Raw genomic sequence first — 21,390 nt, 5'->3', positions numbered from 1 at the left:
AGCGGGTGTGTGGGCTGGTGAGGGCATGGTCCCCATGTTCGGGGGGCTGCTTCTCAGCTCTGTCACTTTGTTGTGAGATGGAAGCCAGGCCCTGGATGGCTTCCTGGGCTGGTGTTGAATGAGACCAGGGTTTTTTTTAATGTGAAATAAACAGTTTGTGTGTTTTTAAAATATTGCCAAAAATGCAATTTTAAAAAGCAGCACATAAAGGCAAAAATAAAAAGCATAAAGACTGGAAAGGAAAAAATAAAAGTGTTATTTGCATTCACATGATTTTTGCAAAGAGAATTCCAAGGAATGCACACATGCACACACAAAATAGTCCTAGAAGTTAAAAGTGAGAGTACAAGATCAACACACAAAAATCAATTCTATTTCTATACAACAGCAATGTATAATAAGAAAAACAATTTTAAATGCCATTTATAAAATCTCTCCAAAAATGGAATACTGTACTTAAATGTAAATCTAAGAAATATGTATAGGATTTTATACTCTAAACTATAAAACAATGATGAAAGAAATCAAAGAAGACCTAATTAAATGGAAAGAGATACCATGTTCATATATTGAAAAACTCAACATAGTAAAGATGTCAATTCTCCCCAAATTTATTTATAGATGTAACGCAATATCAATCAAAATGCCAGCAGAATTTTTTATAGGTATAAATATGTTAAACCTGAAATTTATAAGTAAAGGAAATAAAATAGCTCAAACTATTTTGAAAAAGCACAATAATGTTTGAAGACTCACTACCCTGTTTAATATTAACTATAAAGCTATAGTCATCGAGACAGTGGAATTGATAGGAATGGAGACATTGATAAATGAAGAAAAATAGACTCCAGATCAGACCCACATAAATATAACCAACTGATTTTTGACCAAGTACAGAACAAGTCAACAAAGGATACGCATTACACTCAACAATGGAACAACTGGTCACGTATATGGGGGGGGGGGGGGGGGGGCGGGGAAGGACCTAAACCTAAACCTCACACTTTGTGTATAAAAATTAACTCAAAATGGACCATAGATGTAAATGCAGAACAGAAAACTATAAAACTCCCTCCCTGCCAGTGAAAATGCAGCCTGGAATAAGAAATTGAAATGAGGGAAGGAGAGCAGGATGGATTTCCTCTTCACCTAAATGTGTGGACCTGGGTTTAGCCCAAAGTCTGCCTTGTGCCCGTACCTGTGGGAACGGGACACCACGGAGGGTGACGGCGGACCTGTTTCCTCCCCAATCCCCAGCACCAGATCCTCCCCGCAGCCTGAGAGCTGGGGCAAACCCCGCCCCCACCCCTGCAGCCTGGGGCCCAGCAGCTGCTGGTTGGGTAATTTAATTCCTCAGCCCTGGGCAAGTGTCTGCCCGGACCCCTTAATCCCTGACCTTTGAGGCTCTAGAGTAAATTGTGCCAGGTCAGAGAGGAAGGGGGAGGAGCAGAGTGAGAGAGAAAACAGGCAAACAGACAATACTCAGAGGCCCTGGAAAAGGCACCTGTTCGCCAGCTGTTAGGGTCCCATGATGCACCGAGACAGGCCTCACCTGGCTAGGCTTCAACCACCAATTCAACAGATACTACCCGCTGCAGGGGTCACGGCCAGGCATCCCAGGGTCAGATCCAGCCCACAGGTGTGTGAGAGGGGTGGAGGGCGTTGCACCCGGGGGTAAATCAGGATGGACGGCCATAGCAGATACAGTGCCCACCACTCAAGTCCCTGCTCCGACACGTGCCCTGTGGTCCTGCCCTCCTTTGCCTGCAGATCCTGGGAGCCCCTGGCTGTGGCTGACGAAGCCCTGGTCAGAGCCACTTTGGGGCACTCCATCCACCCACCAGCCACGGCCTCCAGGAAGTCAGGTCCCTGGTGTCCCTGCCTATCACAGTTCTGGGAACTAGTGCCCTGCCGGGAAGCTTCAGCTGACAGGGTATCGATCAGAGTATTAGTCGATGGGAACCTTGAACTGCCCAGGCTTCCCGCAAGACCCCTGCAATCCTGGCTCCAGGAACCTGTGCTCCCAAGGGCCAGCCAGAGCATTCTGGAGGTTTCTGTGGGACGCACACTGAAGAGGGGTCCAGGGGAGTCAAGCCCCCGGGGTTCTGCTCTGCCTCGATCTGAGTCCCAGGAGTCAGCATTCTTACCTTCTAAGCTGTATTGTAATGAATAATGACAGTTCACTCGGTGATCTACAAATGCACAGTACCTCCCACGCCCTGGGTCTCCCGCCTCTGAGGCTGTGGTCCACACCGGGGTCACCTCCCTCTGCCCCTACCCTCCCTCCTGCGGCCCAGCTGACACCACTTCCCTTTGGAGTCACATGCCCAGTGCCAGGGTCCCACCTGGGCAAAGGCAGTCACAGGATCCACCCCTCACCTGTGATTGGTAGGCCTGAGCTACATCTGACCAATGGGTGTAAGGGGAGTGTCCTGGGTTTTGGAAGAACTTCGTTTTCAGGAAAGCATGAGGCTTTTAAGGAGAAACAACAACAAAAATTAAAGAATAAAACAAGTATTCACGTACACTCATTTTTGCCCGAATCTCTTTGTTCCCTCTTCGCACACTGTCTTCTGGCCCCGTGTCCCACCTCCCTGACTTCCGCCCTCGGCCAGCCCCGTCATACCCCCTGCAGCGGCTCCTCCTGGGCTCCCCACCAGCCCCACTCCCCGCAGTCTGTCTCCACGCGTGGCCCAAGGTAGGCCTGAAAGCCTGCTCAGGTCCCGCCTGTGCCGGGACGTCCCAGCTGCCACCTCGCTCATAGCAGAGGCCAAGGCCCTCACTGGGGCTCAGGGACAACGCACCGACCTGGCCTCTCCCGCTTCTCTGCCGGCCTGGCCCCTGCAGATCCTGCGGCTCTCCGGCGGTGCCACCCGAGCCTTCGCCCGAGCTCTGCCCTCAGCCTGGAGTCCCCTGCCCAACCCCATATCCAGCTGGCTCCTCCAAGTCCCCCAGGCCTCTGCTCACGGGTCGCCTTCCACGGAGATCCCCTCCGATCTCCCTTGCTGACATAGCACCCCTGTTGTTCCTGGTCCCCTTCTCCCTGCGCCGCCCCGCCCCCCCCCCCCCCCCCCGCCCCAAATAGTTTGTCTTTCTAAGACTTATCCCAATCTAACATTTTATTTCATAGTTAATCTTTTACGTGTTCAAGTTCTGTTTCCTGTAGCTGAAATGCAAACTCTAAAAGGGTGAGAATATAAAATTGCTTTTTCCCCCGGACGCTGTATTCACACAGCGCCTAGAAGCATCACCCGGCGCTTAGTAGGAGCCCAATAGAACATTGCTAAGTAGATGAGCGGGAGAAGAAGAATGAAGACGGGCAGCCGGCTGCTGACGGGCAGCCCTGGCCGCCAGGCCCGCGGAGGCCGCCACGTGCAGCCACCAGTCCGCGGGCTCCACGGCCTAGTCGTTCATTCATTCATCCACTTATCCATTTATCCTTTATTATTCCACCCAAACAGGTCTTTCCTGAGCACCTGTTATATGCCAGCAACTGTTGTGAGTTGTAGGAGTAAGCAATGAGCAAAACAGACAAAAAACCTCTTTATTCAAGGACATTAAATTTTCATGGTGAAAACCAGACCAAGTGCAAGAGAGAAGAAAAACACATGATGTGTTCAGTGCTAAGTGCCGTGGAGAGAACTGAGGGGGCGAGGGAGAGCGTGTTAGCAGCATGCGGGATTTTTTCAATGGGGTGACCAGGGACAGCCTCACTTAGAGGGGACATGGAGCCCAGAGCTTGTGGAATCCTCCCGACAGCCCTAAGAGGGAGAGACCACCGTCATCCTTATTGTCCATGTGAGGAAAGGGAGGCTCAGAGAGGTTCAGTAACTTGCCCATGGCCGCACAGCTGCTGAGCAGCAGAGACAGTTCCCATCCCCCACCCCCAGTCTGTTTGTAGCTCTGATCCTCCTGGTCTCACCCAGTGCCTCAGGGCGCTCTGGGTCTGGAGGTGTCCTGGGCTGGGTCCTCCCCACCCCAGCAGTTCTGGGGCTGCTATGGCAGCTGCCAGGGAAGGAGCCTCGTGCTTCCTCTTGGGGCTTCTCTCCTTCCAATTTTCTGACAACCAGGGAGAAAAGATCTTGTAGCACAGCTAGAATTCATTTCAATATTAATTCTGGAACCTCATTTTCGGCAGATAATTAAATTAGGTTTTAATTGCAAACAGAATATCCGTGCCTTCTTTGCGAGTGAGCGCAGGCGGGCACGGAGGGGGAACAGTGAACCCCGACAGCTCTGCAGGCCTGGCCGCCTGGCGTCACGCTCAGCTCAGTTCCCAGCTGTCAGAGCCGACACGGGCTGCCCTGCTGGGGCCCAGCACCAAGGGTCCCCTCCTTTGTCACGTCTGAAGGTAGTGACCTTGTGTCCAGGGGACCCTCCTGCCAGTCACCAGACAAAGACCTGCAGGTGCGCCCGTGGGTTCTGCATGACACAGGCAGCTGTACAGATACGTATCTGTTCCCCATGACCCACCTCCTCCCCTACCCCTAAAACTGCTCAAAAGCAGGCACGCCAAGTTTCCACCAAAACAAGGGGGAAATCACTTTGAGGTTCAGGTTGCAGAGAGGCTTGCACAGTGAGGCAGCGGGTTGTCCTGACTCGGGCCTCCTGTGCCATCGGGGCGCCCGCCCCACTGCACTGCGTCCCAGCTGGAAGAGAGGGCAGCAGACTTCCTTCCTGGGGGCCCAGGGCTGTGGCACCACTGTCTGAGGACTATGGACCTGTCCCATCCTACCGGCTTCCTGGGAGGGACCTTCCGTGCACCCTCGTCCTGGGCTACCTCTGGCTGGTGCATGCAGGCATCCAGGCCCAGGGGGTTGGCACTAAAAGAAGGTTCCCAGGGGACAGCCTCCTGGCCACTGGGCAGGTGCAGTCTGGGGACCACTCCCAACACGCTGGTCTCTGAGTGACCTGGGCAGGGAAGGGGTGCATCTCAGCCAGGCTGAGCCCAGGACCGCCTTGGAGGGGACAGGCACAGTGGCAGCAGCCCCGGACAGCCCCGCCCCTCCGAGCCCACCCTCCCGAAAGCGCCTCTGTTGGGTCCCTTCTTCTCCTTGACCCTCCGCCCTCGTCGTGGGCACAATGCCCTCCCAGGAGCAGATGGCAGCCCCTGGTCCCCACGCCGTGTCCCGCCTGCCTTTCACATGAACGTGGGGAGGTGGCCAGACAGATGCCCCCAGGCTGGCCTGGCTGCTCAGCATGGACTCGAGGCCACGTCCACAGCTGGTGCCCGGGGCAGCCCTGGAGAAACAGCCTCCGGGCGGCGCCTCTCCTTCCTGTGGACGTGGCCCCTCTGAGCCCTGTCCGCCCTGTGCCCATGAAAGTCACATCTGTTTCCCCGCTCCCCTTGTCCCCTGAGGCCACAGGGATGGGAGCGCTCGGTGGGCCGGGCTGCCCAGCAGCCTGGTGAGCGAGAGCAGGGCCTTCCCTTCTAAAGCGACAGCCCGAGCCCCTGGGGGAGGGCGGGGCGGGGCGCCGCTGCTGACCAAGGGCGCCTGCCGCCCGAGCCTGGCGCAAGGCCGCCTCCTCTGCGCCCTCACGAGGCCCTGGGGCAGCAGAGAAAGGGGATCAGCCCACTCCCCGTACATGCGTGCGTTCACCCACTCATCTCTCCTTCATTCCTTCATTCCGTCATTTACTCACTCATCCACGCCATGGGATGCCCCCAGGCAGAAGCGGGGTGACAACAGTCCTCACTCAGAGGCAGCCGGAGGAGCAACGAGATGGCTCTGGAAGCAAATGGCATGACCTGGCTCAGAGGACACGGGCACTAGGGCGTCCTCAGGCCTGGGCCCTCCCCGGGTGCCCGTGGGAGCTGTGGGGGGTTCTGAGCAGGGGGCACACGACCAGACTTGGGTCCCGAGGGATCCCTCCAGCTGCGCGGACCGCGGCCTGTGGACAGCAAGGGCGAGAGCAGGAGCTGAGTCAGAGCCTCGGCAGCGGCAGAGCCAGGCCTGCCTGCTCCGCCTGCCACTCCACAGCCAGGCCCCTTCCCCCACCGCGAACCCGCTAAAGCCCCCCCACCCCGGGGGCCAGGAGACGAGGCCTCCTCGTGTTCCCAGACAGCCCCCGAGCCGCTCGCCCCCAGAGTGTGCAGTGTGAGGGGTCCTCCTGGCTGACGGGATTCTCCACCCCAGGATCCAGCTGCTCCTGGAGGTGCAGCCAGCGCGGGGCCAGGGTGTGGGCTCGGCCCTCCCAGTAGGAGAGGCTATAAGGGGCTGCTGCTCGTCCAACATCCTCCCGCAGCGTCGTGCTGGCTCAGTGCGGGGCAGGGGATTCCTTCTGGGTCAGGTTCCCAGAATCTGCGGGCAGCGGCCAGCAAGCAGACACCAGGATCTCTGCCCTGAAGGGGCCTCAGTTTTCTCATCTGCTTGGTGGGCTTATGGGAGAAGACGAGAGTCACTTAGAATTCTGCCAAGACTGTGGGCCCGGAAGCCAGCGGTGCCTGGATTTCCCTGCCCCGCTTCTCTCCCTTGTCTCCCTCTATGTCTCCTCTGACATTACCTTATTTATCCATTTATCTGCTTATTCTCTATTTTTCTCCCAGAATGTGAGCCCCATGAGAGCGGGGAACTTGCTTGTCATGACTACTGCCAGATTTCCAGGCTCTAGAAGTCTTGGCACATAGTAGGGCTCCAAAAGTACTTTTGGACACTGAATGAATTGGGAGGTGAATGGGTGGGCTTCCTGTGGCCTTGACCCTGCTCCTTTCGGGCCTCTTTGCCCACCATTCTCCCCCCACCAACTCATCCCGGCTCAGGACTGACCAGAAACACCCACTCTCCCTGCCGCTGACACACTCTGCCCGGGTCACGTCTGCTGTCTGGCCCCTAACCTCCCTCAGTCGCCTCTACAAATGCCACCATCTCAGGCCCTCTCTGACCACCCTGTCTAAATCGCGAACCACCCCCATCTTCTGGCATTTCCTACCTCCCACTCCCACTGTGGCTTTCTTTTCTCCATTGCACTCAGCATCTTCAAAAATAATAATAACTTCTCTATTTTGTTTATTGTTTCACACTCTCCAACAGAACATCAGCCTCAAGGGGGCAGGGCTTTCTGACTGTTTCAATGGCTGATCTATCCAATGCTTTTAGCACAGTGAGTGCCAGGCACATAGTAGATGGTCAGTAAACACTTGCTGAATGAATGAGTGAGCTGGAGGCCAGACAAAGGAGCTGGGGTCAGTGGAGGGGACTGTCTGGAAGAGAGGCCTTGAGCTGGGACTAATAGGATCAGGAGAGGCAGAGAGTTGGGGGACGGTTCCAGGTAGCATAAAGGATTCGAAACTGGTTTCCTAGGGCCTGGAGTTGGAATACCCCAGGTACACCTTGTTTTTTGTTCCCTCCCCACCAAATACTTAGATCTTACACTGTCTGACAATGGTTCTTAGAAAATTTATTCAATGTTTTATTCATCCTTAAATTCTTTAAAGCTGTAAATCAAACAGTCACCGTGTGCTTTGCTAACATGTTCCAGGCTCCTGTGTTGCAAATAACTGTGCTCTTTTGCATACCAAGCAGACCTTTCGCTGTCCCAGGAAAATGAATTTCTCCCAGTGTTCATTGCTCTAATTACGTCCACAGTGAGGCAGAGCAAATATCTTCTCTCCCTGATTTGCATTATGCAAAACCTAATCTCCTCAAGTTTCTAAAAGCACAGTGAATGATGCACAGATGCCAGGAAACGCACCGCTAATCTGCCGGTCCATATAAATTAAATTTATTGAGAGAAATATAAAGGAGCCCAGATACTATAAACTATTGGGGAATTATCACCCTGAGCATGGAGGCCCCATAAATTTGCTTCTTGGGGGAAAAACGGGGCAGCTGACCACACACATATTGCTGGATTTATGTCCCTCGTTTAATTATCAAGAAGAAGAGGACAGTAGGCTTCTGTCTCCAGCAAACTTGTGTGCTGTCTGGGATGGAACTCGCCCTCTGTGACCTGGGGGTAAACTGGCCTACAAAAGGCCCCTCGGAGGCAAAGCAGGAAAACAGGGTGCTAGGAGTCACAGCAAGAGCCCAGCATGAGAGAGCTGGCTTCGAAGCCCAGTGTGCATGTTCAGGACTCTGTGACGTCAGGCAGGTTGCTGAGCCCCTGTGGCCTTTTGTCTCTTCCCCTGCCATTGCGGGTAACAAAACCCACCAAGCTAGGTGGCGGGGGACTACATGCAGGTCTGGCTGGAATCTCCATCGGGTGTTCTCTGGGTGCCGGGCTCTGGTCTGTGCTCCGGGCATGCAGTGGACACCAAGGCAGGCAGGGCCCCCGACCTCAGGGCACTGAGAGGCAACAGACAAGCGAGAAAGCCAGCGCCCGCGCCCTCTCCGACAACGGTAAGCCCTGCGAGGTGAGTGGAACAGAGGCGGTGGCAGTGAGCGGAGAGAAGGACAGCGCCGCTAGCCAGGTGGCACAGACGGCGCCACGGCTGTCACAGTGTGTGGGGGTGAGAACAGCCCGTCCGCAGGCTGGCAGAGGTGGGGACAGCCGGTTAGGGTCACGAATCCGCACCGATCGGTCTGACCGCCACTATCCCTTGTGTGCTGGATTCGGTGCTGGGGGTCAAGGCAGAATGAAGCCACACATATTCCTCAGTAGTAGCGTTGTAATTTTACTATCATTTTACAGACGAGGAAATCAACCGTCTGCGAGACCCTTATTTGATGTGCTCCCCGTCTTCCGTCTCTAAATTCACTTGCCTGGAGATGAGCGGGGAAGGAATGTCCCGCTCCTTTTCCCAGATTCTTAAGCTATTGTCTCTCAGCTAAACCTCACCCTCTATGTGCTACTTTGTCATATAGGGATAGTGTCCACAAGCCACATTTTGGCTTTGCTGGCCGTCCCCGATGGGGTTTGCCACCAGGGGGTCCTGGAGGGAGTCGTGGAGACTGGGGGGAAGGAAGGATTTGCTCTTTCCTGTCTGCTGCCCGCCCCTGCTTCCCTTCTCCTTCCCGTTTTACTTCTCTCCATGTGACCCTAGTGCTCCCAGACACACCAGCGTCGGCCAGCCGGGCTAGATGTCAGCCCCACCGTTTCTGTTTGCCACGGTCTCTCTTCTGAGCTTCTGTTTTAATAATGACAATGTCTCCCCTTTGTTCCCCAGCGCTAAGGGGCCCGCTAATTCCACCATTGAGACCAAGGGTTGCCACCAACCAGTTAAACAGAGCCATTTCCAGCTCCATGGCCTGAATTCTGAATTCAGAATTCCTACCTAGTACACCCGTATCAAAATTTTACCTTGATCCAATGTGATATGCTCTCCTCCTTAGTCTAATGCTATTACAGTCTCTTCCTAGACAGTCTCCCTGGTTTCTGCCAATGTAAAGCAACAACATCTAACAGTGACATTGGTGTATATGCTGTTTCCTGCCACATCGGACTTTGTGTTTGTCCCTCTGGGACATGTGGACATCTGATCCTAGTTTAGTAGCAAGAAGGGTGGGTGGGTGGGTGAGTCTTGAAGGGAATAGGTAGTTTGTTGCAAGGAAACGCCATAATAACCTTGTAGAAACACCTGGAAGGGGGGCTGCTTTTACTTAGTTCTACCTGGTTCCTGTTTCTTTCTTTTTCCTTTTTTTAATGTTTGTGTGATTTCCAGTGCACACTTCAAGGGCAGACTCTTAGTACACACACAATAAATATCTTTTTTTGGATGGATTAATACAAACATTTTAGGGGCAAGAGTCAAGCATTTGAAATTCTATTTTGTTTTTTAATTTGTAATAAAGCAATGGTCAACGGTTAGCCTTTTCCTCTAGTTAAATCTTTTTTAGCAGAGCCCCCCACCCCCTCATCCAGCCCCCCATCAGCTGCCTCTCTGGCCAACAGGAGGCCCTTACAGCACAGGCTCAGGGCTGGCATCCCTCAACCCTTCACGCCTGGGAAACGATTCTCGGTACCTCGTAGATGCTCAGTCCATGTTAGCACAATGGCTGGATGAATGAATGCGGGGGTTGCCTCCAGAGGCCTGTTCCAGAACCATCCACCTCAGTTGCGCATTGGCCACACCTTACTCACCCTCTGCCGTCCCTCGGTTGTGTTCCGAGAAATAAACCGATCTTTCATTCCCACCAGCAAGTGTTCTCCCAGACGCAGTTCCATAACCGACAGCTGGGGGGCCGTGAGGGTGCTGGGTGCCCCGCGTCGGGCCTCGGGGCTAAATGCAAACGCAGCCCCGCCTCAAAGGTCCTCTCGGCACCCTGAGGCCCCTCTGTGGAGCCCCTTCCCAGACATCCGGGGACTCAGTGGCAGCTGAGCTCTGGGTGTGGACGATGTATTTGACACCGTGGGTGCCAAGCCAGTAGCCACTCCCAGCCTCCACCTCAGCTCACCTCTGACGTGGGTCAGGTGCCAGGAAGCCAGGAGACCCGGAACGCAGGCCCTCGCGCGGCCCAGGATGGGCTCCTGATGGACTCCCGCCCGGGCTCTCACCCCGTCGGGCCCGTGGCCTCTCCCGACGAGAGCACGTAATGACCCTGCTGCTGCCTTGAAATGACAGTCATAAATAATTACCCTGTAACATCACATGTACTTAAAAACCCATTATAGGGCACTCAATGGATTATAAAAAAGAAATAAAAGGAAAATAATTTGTAATAAAAGAAATCACGCTTCAGTATGCAAATGAGCAGGCCCAGACGCCCGAGGCGACGTGGTGCAGAGCCGGACCCTTACCGGCGTCTGGAGAGCCAGTGTGAGCGAGAGAGAGGTCCGGTCAGCCGTGGCTCCGCAGCAGGACGGGAAAGCGAGAGACGCTCGAACACAAAGGGCACATTGCAAAAGGCATGCGTGCTCAAATCTTTCCAAAGTATTTTGTTTTGACATAAAGCTGACATAGCTTCAAGGCGCAGATGGTTAGAACAGCTCTCAGGCATGTGATCGACCAGTTTGTCTCGTGCGGACTATCCTACATGTTATGGGACACCCAGTATCCCTGGCCTCGGCCCTGCCTGCCAGCGACGTGAGCAGTCATTGGGACAAGCCCAACGCCCCCAGTTCCCGCTGTGTCTGAGGGGCCGGAGCTCCCCAGTGGAGACCACTGGCCCGTCCCAATCGGTCCGTTTCCCCCTCCAACAACCGCTCTAGGAACAAGCATGAGGTGCAATTTTGGCCGAAGTAACATGACAGAAAATCTTCTGGGGCTTCTGGGAAAGGTTTTCTGGGCCTTACGAAGCAGCAGTCAGCAGAACCGCACATTTTCCTCCTCCTCCTGCCTCTGAGCATAGCTGCATGAGGACCTCGCACCTGGAGCCGTGGAACCTCCCCGCGACTATCAGGGTGAACCTGAGAATCAGGGCCCCAGTGAGCCCCGAGCCAGCCAAACCCAGAGCGGCCCGGACTACCCTCTGGATTTCCTGGTTTGTGAATAAGTTGTCTTTATTATTTAACTACTTGTTTTGGAGTTTTTTATTTCATAAAGCCAAAAAACATCCCATCTGTGACAGGTAGGGTCACTTTTGCTCATTACCGCAGTCCCTTCTATTCAGTGAGCAGAGACTTTGTCATTTCCAAAGCACTAGGAATATATTCAGATCATCAGAATGTGGGACCTCCCCGTGAGGTGTGGCTTCTGATCCCCATTTACAGATAGGGACACTGAAGCCAAGGAGGAAGGGAAGTGACCTGCCCAGCGTCGGACACAGGCGGCGGCTGAGCTGGGGCTTGGCCCTGGCCCTGGGCTGACCCCGCTGCGCAGCACCCCCGCCACCCACGCTGCCTCCGGGAGGCCTTCCTCGTTCGGGGACGTGATGCCTCTTCCGGGCCTCCATGCCCTGAATACCCACAGCCCCTCATCATTTTACATTCTCCCTGTTGGGTGACTTCCCTGGATTAAAGCTTGAGTCTCCAGCCTTTTCTTTTGATATGTGTGTAGCTTTTCTTGCAAAACGAACACATATCATGAGCACAAATAGGTTCTTCACTAGTTCTCATAGGTGGCAGGCTTTGAAAGAGACAGGGCGTGGGGCAGGTAAGCCTTGAGCTGAGTCTACCCATGGTGCCAGGGTGAGCTTTCGCCCATTCACGCATTCCTTCATTTCTTCATTCACTCCGTGAGTGCTTATTAAGGGCCCCTGATGTACTAGGTGCTGTGCCATGACCCGGAGCCGTGGCCTTGGGCCAGCCACAGCCCTGCCCTCACCGAGCCGGCTTCCTAGTGGGAGGAAACAGTTGAAAATCTCATGAGTAGAATGATCACAGGTTTGATAAACCCCATGAAGGAAATAGGACAGCGAGATGAAATAGAAGTGACTCCATGGGAGACAGGGGCTCCCTTCTGCAAAGGGGTCAGTGGAGACCCCCAGGTGGAGGAGCTGAGACCCACCTCATGGGACAGCCCCCCACCCACACAGCAACCAGGGCCTCTGAGAGTGGCCCCTTGTGCCCAGGGAGCCCGGCATGAGGAACGGGCGGTGCCAGGTGAGGGGGAGCCAGGTAAAAAGGATATCGCACGAGGCCGCAGAGGAACCCCCTCATCTATCCTTCAATGCAGGGCCTGGCAATGTGGGAGCGTGTCGGGCCGGGTTGGAGCACCAGGACCAGCCAGAGCCAGGCTGAGCCATCTGTGCCCTGGAATGTTTTCTGCCCAGGCTGCCGATCCCTGGAGTGCAGAACCAAGGGCTCACTGTCCAAAGCGAGTGGAAATAAGAAACATTGCCTGCACAGGGCTTCTTTACCGCGTCTGCCTCGGGGGTCCTTGTGTGTTCCATTGGCCTCTGAGGCACAGAGAGGCGCTGGAGGGGAGATTTGTGTGAGCTCAGAAGGCTTGAGAAAGTCTCTCACGCACACACACAGATATATACATACATACACATACACATTCACACACACAATACTCACAGAGACGTACACACACGTCCATGCATGAGACTGTTATTGATTAATTGCTGTAATTAAGACAGAAGCCTGTTTCTTCCGCAACCGTTTCTCTCTGGGAACTGAAATGTGGAAAGACGCACGCTTCCGGCAGAATCAAACAAGCTCCGTGTTTACCTGCTCACAAGGTTAGTTTTGTGATATTAAAGGGATTATCCAGGAGAGAAGATCTGAGAGAGAATTAGCCGCCAGCCAGGCTGTTCCCCACAGAGGAGTCTGTTGTTGAACCTGACTCACGAGCGGGGAGAACCCGGAGCTGCCAGACCCCCTGGCCGTGCAGATGGAGCAGGACCGCATTCTCTTCTCCTGGCTGTGTTCCTGGAGGCCAAGTTCCAGTTTCAGGAACATCTGCAAGTCACTGGTGGTGTCCTCCCCCAGGCACACACCAGGCTGCACTTCCTGGTCCCCTGTGACTGTGGGCCATGGGACCAGCTCTGGCCAATGAACTGGGGGCATAAGGATGGCTTCACCCACAGGCTGGACATTTACCTGTCAGTGCATGACCCCCTCCTTAGGTTTTTCATCTGCCAAGGTAGTGGTGACATCGGAGAGGACAGCTCCTCCTTCACCCTGGGTCACAAGTGAGGATACACTGAGCATAGCTCCCAGTTGCTCTTCTGTAGTTTAAGCAAAAAATCAACTTTAATGGTCAGGGCTGCTTAGCTTGTAGGGGGCTATTTGTTATGCAGCATAATCCAACAAATGCTGACTGAATCTGGGTGTTCAGACTGATCCACCCTCAGAAGAACTATTACCGTTTCCTGAGCATTCCACATGATCCAAGCATTGTGCTCTTCCATACAATGCATATAATATATATGATAAATATGTGTGTATTAATTTTTCTCCATTCAACAAAGAAAGAAATGATAATAATGGCTAGCATTCACTGAGCATTAAAAATGCAGCCAGCATTTGCTAAGCCCTTTAACTGAGTAACTTCTTCAAGCCTCACAATCGTCCTGGGAGGGAAGTGCTTTTATTTGTTCCCATTTCACGGATGAGGGAACAGAGGCTCAGAGTGGTCAGGCACATGCCTAGGATCACACAGCCAGCAAGTGGCAGAGCTGGAATTTGAACGAAGGCCCCCCTAACTCCTGATTTGGGGTTTATGCTGAGGTCGCGTGGGGCACTGGCAGTGACCCTGAGGTCCTGGGCAGGATGTGGGGTGCAGATGCCCAGGGGCTCGATGCTCTAGGCCCTTTGCCACATCCACCCCTGAGGGTGGCACCGGGAGGGCCTGTGTCGGGCGGCCCAGGTTCCCGCCGTGCGTGCCTCGCGGCAGGAGCCGAGATCTCCGCGTGGGCCGGGGTTCTGCGGAGTCAGCCAAGCCCTTCCCCCACTGCGCAGTGCTCACCCTGCGGCTCCCCGCACTCTGCCTGGAATGGACCCTCTCTGCGTAAACCCCATCGATTCCGCCTAATTCTTTCTTCAAATGAAATCACGGTTATTTTGGGAGCAGCATCCTCACCAAGGTTTCCCCGGAGCACTGAGGTGGGAAATGCAGATAAACACACCTCTTTGTAAAATAAATGGAAGGAATTAGGCCCAGGGCCAGCAGCCCATCAAGGGCCCCTGGGCCTCACTTTCACAAAAGGCCTGAATCCTAGACTTTTGGAGCTTCCTCCAGGTGAGGGTCCAAGGGAAACTGCGGGTGGGCGGTGGAATAACCATCACAGGCCCTGAGCGGTTCCCATGACCTGGCGCCGATGGAGGCTTTACCTGCGGTCGCTCATCCAGCCCCCGACCAGCCTTGTGAGGAACACGCTGCCTGAAGCCCATGCCACAAAGGGGGAAACCGAGGCACCAAACGATCGCATGATTTGCCCAGGAATTTGGACCCAGCCAAAAAGCTCGTGCACTTAATCACAAGCCCCATCCCCTGTCTCCATCATCCCTCCATCCCCGTCTTCACATGCACCTGAAATTGGTGCTTTAATTTTTTAACTCAGCATAGTCCTTGTTTGCTGAACAGCACCGTGATAAAGTGTTCCTTTGTCCACCTCAGCAAACCAGCCGACCCACAGTTTTCACAGCCCTGTTTCGGCATTTCTCCATTTTTTATACACCAGGAGCCTCCCAGGAGGTCAGTGTCTTGGGGCTCCCCTCTCTGACGGGCTCTGCCCCCCGCCCCGCCCCGCCCCCGGGCAGCGTGCTCCCTCCCACAAGCGTGGGGCAGGCCTGCGGGTCGGGAACGAGGACCGCCTGACGCTGGGTGAGCCCTGTCCCCCTCCACCTCTTCCATCTCCAGCGCCCCCTAGAGGGCTGTTGCAGGAATCCGTGAGGTGACACGCCCATGGGACACCATGCCCGGCATATAGTAGGTGTTCGATTAACGCTACACATCGGATTGACTCTCCAGCCCCGGATGGGCACTGGGACCCCTCTCAGCTGTTAACTGGGAGGAGGGAAGGAACGATTTCCCTGGGTGCCCATCAGCAGGAGTCAGACCCTCTGAGCCTCCCCCACTGAGACACAGGAGGGGCATGTGGGTGAGGGTGCGGGGGCTTCCGGTCCCTTCTTATGGCTGAGTATCTGCAAAAAGGACCCGGATCTGGCTGGGCCTCTGCAGGGACATAGACACAGCAGCCTCTCCCTGACAGTGGGTGGTGCTGCGGGTGGAGGGGCAGCCCTGCCCCCACACCCGAGCCTCCTCGGCTCTCCTGATGGGCGGTTCCCACCTCCTGGAGCTCTATCATCCTCCACTGGCTCATGTGGGCCGTGCCCGAGGGAAACAAGTCCCACCTGCCAGGGCCATTGCTGTGTCCTTTCCAAAAAGCCGTTTGGGCAGAGCCGAAAGAGGGAGGGGCACATGCGTGCGGCACCCACGGGGCGGCCTGCCCCCAGCCCGCTGGTCTGCCGAGTTCCCGTCCCCAAGCGGCCCATCCCGGCCCTGTCGCGGGCTCTGAAGAGCCCTCCTTGGCAGCCCGCAGCTCTCGAGGTCACTGGTAAAGCATAAAGAGGTAAGTGGGACGCGCCTCCCTGTCCCCATGGGCACTATGATGCACGTGTCCGCCGTCAGAGAGCAAGACCGTTGCAAGGGGGACAGAGGATGCACAGGCTTTGAACAGAGGGAGGGTGACACGCAGGCCGGATCTGGAAAGATCTGGAGGCTGAACCCAGGGTCACACGGTGGGACGCTGGGGCAGCCCTGCCCTGGGAGCCTGGGCCTGGAAAGTGCTGGAAGGGAAGCAGTGGGAGGGGCAGAGGCTGGCTAAGGCCGCCTAGAAGGGGTTAACCGGTGGGACTGGGCCCCTCTGCTCCAGTCCCGCAGGACTTCTGGGCAGGAAGGCAGAGCCGCCGAGCGCAGCTGCAGTGATCCAGGGAGAGGAGCCAAGGCCGGGGCCGCCAACACCCCACCCCGCGTACCCAAGGGCCTGCCCCTGGGCCCCACCCCAGCTGGAAGCCTGGGCACAGGGTCCGAAGCCAGGCAGCCTGGGCTCAGACCCCAGCCACTGCCCCAGGGGATACACCTGATGAAGGCGCCAACAGCGGCGCCTTCCTTACCTCCTTCCTAGAGGGCCCTGGAGCAGGAGGGCTGGGCGGCCCCGCTGAGTCCTTGGGTCCCTGCCCCGGCTCCTCCTCAGGCTCTGCCGGCCTCGGCCTCGCTGTCACACACTCTCACGGCCCCCACTGTCCATCCAGTCATTATTTATTAAGGTGGCATGCACCCACATCGCCCCAAGCCCGGGAGCAGAGCCCCCAGGGAGCTGACCTTGTGGCTGGGCGAGACCAACAATAAAACAAGTAACTCAGTACATGTGGCACGTTATGTGTCATAAAAATGACACAGGGAAGGGTGGGCACACGGGGCATGGGGACGGGGGCAGTTTTAGAGAAGGGCACCAGGGAAGGTCTTGGTGAGCTGCTGACTCTAGACAGAAGCCCAAAGCGGGTTGGGGGAGCCACGAGGATTCATGGGGAAGGGCATTCCCAGCCCAGGGAACAGCTCATGCTGAGGCCCTGGGACAGCCGCCTGGTGAGTTCCAGGAGCAGGGAGGCCAGAGTGGCTGGAGCAGAGTGAATGAGGGGGAGAGGAGCAAACAGGAAGCCGGGGGTGTGCGGGGATGAAGTGGGGTATTGTAGGGGAAGGGGCAGGGGGCTCCCTCGGAGTGAGATGGGAAGGCTCGGAGGGCTCTGCGGGAGGAGGGACGTGGGCTGACTTAGATTCTAACAGGATCTCTCCGGCTGTGGCGGGCGGAGCAGGGTGGGCGTGAGGGTGGGAGCAGGGAGATCAATGACGAGAAGACTGGAGTATTCTCAGCAAAAGATGATGGTTTGGATCACAGCGGTAGCAGGAGATGTAGAGAGAAAGAGCCCAGAGTCAAAATCTAAGGCAGGAAGGCACAGGCGCAGGGAGAAAAGAAATGTTCCTCCTGAGCCCCCTTTTCCACGAGAAAAAGATTCCCCCAGAGACCGATCCTTGCACCTCATTGGTCAGAAGTGGGTCAAAGTCCATCAATCACAGGCAAAGGGGTGGGGTCCTGTGATTGGCATTCAGCTCCATTCATCGTTTGTGGGGCCCAGTGTAAAATAAACATCTAGAGCTTTGTTCAAAAATTATTCAGAGGCCCAGGACGGCGACAGCAGAGCCTTAAGCCAATCATGAGGCCCTTCTGAGCGCAGGTCCCTATGTGACTGCACAGGTTCCCTGCCTATGAAGGCAGCCCTGTCCCCAGCCTCTGGGCTGAGCATGGGGCCACCCAGACAGACTGCAGGAGGGAGAGCGGGGGCAGTAAGGAGGTGACCGCGATGTGGGCTGCAGCCTCAGCAGCCTGAGGTTCAGGGTCCGTGACTTACTGTGCTGGCTTTGCTAGTCCCTATAATGGGGATGATGCCCGAGGGAGTCACTGGGGAGATGTAGCTGATACATACTAAGTGCTTAGAACAGTGTTACTGTTCTCTTTAACTCTAGGGACAAGGTCCACCTCTTTCCCAGCTGAGGGGTGTTGCACAGTTGTAACCTAAGCACCCCCGGAGGATCTATCTCCCCAGCCCCCCAGCCCCAGGACCCGCCACGTTCCCTGGAGTCGGCCCTTGAAGAGCCCTGGAGGCCCTGCTTTGGGATCGAGAGGTGGGCGGCTGTGGAGAATCAACAGAAACATCTACATGTCATCCTAATGCTACACACTCCCTGAAACACAATAGGAGAAGCACAACGTGTTAGAGAAATGAAATGTTCCAGTGCCACTCGCGCTCCGAGAGCACTCCCGGCTGCTTCAGGAAGCACTCAAATGGGCGGTGCGGTGGGTGGGGAGCTGGGATGCTGTTTCACAGATGAGAAGGCCGTTTGTCCTTTGCTCAAAGCTCTCATCAGCCACTTCCTGATTCTAGGCATGAACGCCAAGGCCTGCCAGCCACCTATGCGCCTGGGTCCTTGCCCGTTCTGATGGCATATCCTCCTACCACCCACCTCGCTGCTCAAAGCCACCGTGGACTTCTCACTGCTCCCCCCACTCACCGGGAGAGCCCTCGCCTCCGGGGCGTTACGCCTGCTCTTCCCTCCTCCTGGAAGCAGCATTCTCCATGGTCTCTCCTCCTTAGGCCTCCACGGGAGGGTCCGCCCTGGAGAGGCCTTCCCTGGCCCTTCACACACCTGTCTTTGTCCTCCCACCTGCGCGTTTATTTTACTGGCATTTACACCATCTGACATGTTACGCACCCATGTATTTAGAGGCTTTTGGGGGTCACCTCTCCACAGAAAATAAACCCCACAAACACTTTGCTGATGTGACTTTGGCCCAGAATGGCGTCTGGCACCCAGGGGGGGCCTTCGCTAAATATTTGTTAAATGATGCCAGTGAGGGCGACAGGTGGGCCCCAGGGGGTTGCTGAGCCAGGCCTAGAATCACATGTGGGTTTCTGCAAACCTCTTGCGTGTCAGAATGCTGGACGAGGTCACATTCTGGACAGGGTGGGTCTCCTCAGCCCACAGTGGCTTTGCATCATCACTGCGCTCTCCTGCCAAATCAGACCCAGCACCAGATGACTCCAACCCAGCCTGATGGAAGGACATTCCTGCAGGACATTCGGCTCCATCCTGACTTTCAACAGGGGGCCAGAGGCCCTGGCGAGGGTGCCGGAGAGGGAGACAGGTTGAGCAGAAAGACGACAGGGGAGGCTGGGACGGGGCCAGGACCATCAGAGCCAGGCAAGGTGGGGAGATACGGCAGCGGGCTTTCTGAAATCTGAAGGTGAGTCTGGCACGAACATGAGTCCCTCCCAGGAGGGACTGCTGTCTATGGATAAGACTTCTCCCTGCATGATCACCCATTTGCTGATTCATTCCACGCACGTCAACAGGTACTGACTGAGTACGCACGATGCACCAGCGACTGTGCTAGAAATGGGGGTGCAGCTGTGAGCAAGGCAGGCCCCCACCCTCATGGACGCTCAGTCTGGGCCAACGTGGGCCGAGACCACAAGGCAGCATCCACAACAGGAAGGCAGCAAGGCCTCTTGTTAGTAAGGCGAACTCTCCAACCCTTCCCTTCCTCCCATGCTGCACCTGGGCAGAGTCCACAAACTCCAACGGCCACTGCGCATCCCCGTTGCTCTGTGTAAGGTTGCCAGCACAGCCCTGGAACCACTTAAGGAGCCAGTATCTGAGCTCTATGGCCATGGGTAAGTCATTTGAACTATCTGCACATTTTCTCTTCTGTAAAACGGGGCCCTTAATAGTGCCTGCCTTGAAGCATTGGTAAGAGGATCACAGGACATGCCTTTAAGCTGCCCGCAAAGCGTGCAATAGAGATCAAGTGCGCAACACCTGAGAGATTCTGAACGTTGCTATTGGTCCTTCTGACAAGTGTGGCAGAGGCCAAGCTGGGCGGAGAATGAAAAGTCCTTTTTTTAAAAAAAAAAAAAAAAAAAAAAAGATTTTATTTATTTAATTTTAGAGAGAGGGGAAGGGAGGGATAAATAGAGGGAGGGAAACATCCATGTGATTGGTTGCTGATGCAAGCCCTCAACTGGGTACCTGGCCTTCAACCCAGGTATGTGCCCTGCCTGGGAATCAAACCAGTGACCCTTTGGTTCGCAGTCTGGTGCTCAGTCCACTAAGCCACACCAGCCACGGCAAGAAGTCCTTTTTGAGGAAGTGAGCTGTATGCCCTCTTGTTATAGGTAGGGGAACTGAGGCTCAGAGAAAAGCAGGGCCTTGTCCAAGGTCACACAGCACGTCAGGGGACTCTAACTTGAATGCTGCTGCTTGGTCAGGCTCATTCCTACAGCCTTCTTCTGACCAACCTCGACCCTCCAGGGTACTAGGGTCCAGAGAGGGGTAGCTGTTGGCCATGTTTTCTGACCAGCTTGCCCCAAAGCTCCGACATTTACAAAACTCGCCAGTTGTTCTAGAGGCCAGGCAGGACACCCTGGTGCACAGCGCCACCTGGTGGTCAGAATTTCCCAGCAGGTCGCGGTTTCCAGGCGAGGCTGGGGCAGGATACATTAGTAGTGGATTCCTGGTCACTGTCCTCATGCCCCTCACTTTACAAGGGTTGTTCACATCCTTCTCGTATATCCAACTGCAGGGGAAGAAAGAAGAAAGAGGAGGAAAAGCACAAAATGGAAAAAGGAAAGAATATAAAGAGTCTTGCTCACAAACATACGTTGTGGAACAAAAGAATATATAAAACCTAGGAAAGAAAGAAAATGGAGGGAGGGGGGAGACAAAAATAATCAAGAAAGAGAGAGAAATAAAGAACAGTGAAAAAATAGAGGAAATATTCATGCCAAGCCAGACCGAGTCCAGCCTAGAAGCAGGGGCCAGTGTCCATCATCAAGACAACCCCAGGCCCTGGCACCACGCTGTCTTTGTTCCAAACGTGGGCACTCGGGAGCCAGTGTTTGGATTGGAAGCTGATAGGGAGGACTTGGCAGGATCGGCGGCCAGGTAACCTCCACCTCTGAGCACTTTGCAATCCTTGGCGCCACCTGCTGGATGGACATGGCACCACATTTATCCCCTGGAAGTTGAACTGGGAGCCCTAGAGACTGCTGGCCCCCAGCAACGCAGCCAGGTGGATGTCATGTCTCCATTTCCCGGAGAAAGAAAACGAGGCTCCTAGAGAGCCGGGGACTTCCCGAGAGATGACCACTCAGCAAGTAGAGAAGCCTTGCAGTCCGGGGGCAAGCGAGGGTCTCTGATTTCGAAGGTCTGTCTTAGTCCATGCCCTCTCTGCCCTGAATTATCCAGCCTCGCCCCTGAACAAAGCCAGGCACAGAGCAATGTGGTTGGAGGTGCAAGCTCTGGCTGCTTGACAGTGGAAGAAACGGAGGCTCAGATCCATTCAGACACCAGGTCCCAGCTGTCGTCCTGGGGGAGCAAGAACTGAAGGTCTGAGACTCATCAGCTGTAGGGCTTCGCCCACCCCTTGATGTGTTCCATCGCCCAGCACAGCAACTCCTGGCCACCAAGTCCTCCCTCAGCCAGCATCCCGACGGCGACTCCAGAGCTGAGGACCTGGGCTGACCAGAAGCCAGCTCCCGCCACACTCACCTGGGCAGGGCCAT

General features: G+C 55.3%; 1 protein-coding gene across 1 annotated transcript in view; it reads right to left on the bottom strand.

The window, feature by feature from the left end:
• Positions 1-2,402: 2,402 nt before the first annotated feature.
• Positions 2,403-21,390, bottom strand: part of PREX1 (phosphatidylinositol-3,4,5-trisphosphate dependent Rac exchange factor 1) — a 196,086-nt gene continuing 177,098 nt past the window's right edge. The window contains exon 40 of the mRNA XM_054573629.1: positions 2,403-2,472. Coding sequence (XP_054429604.1) covers positions 2,457-2,472 — 16 coding nt within the window. The 3' untranslated portion in view covers positions 2,403-2,456. The remainder of the gene's footprint in view (positions 2,473-21,390) is intronic.

Source organism: Pteronotus mesoamericanus, unplaced genomic scaffold, assembly GCF_021234165.1.
Source record: "Pteronotus mesoamericanus isolate MK-2021 breed Mesoamerican mustached bat unplaced genomic scaffold, CSHL_Meso_final contig_25, whole genome shotgun sequence".
Taxonomy (NCBI): domain Eukaryota; kingdom Metazoa; phylum Chordata; class Mammalia; order Chiroptera; family Mormoopidae; genus Pteronotus; species Pteronotus mesoamericanus.
This window is presented reverse-complemented; position numbering and strand designations above follow the sequence as displayed.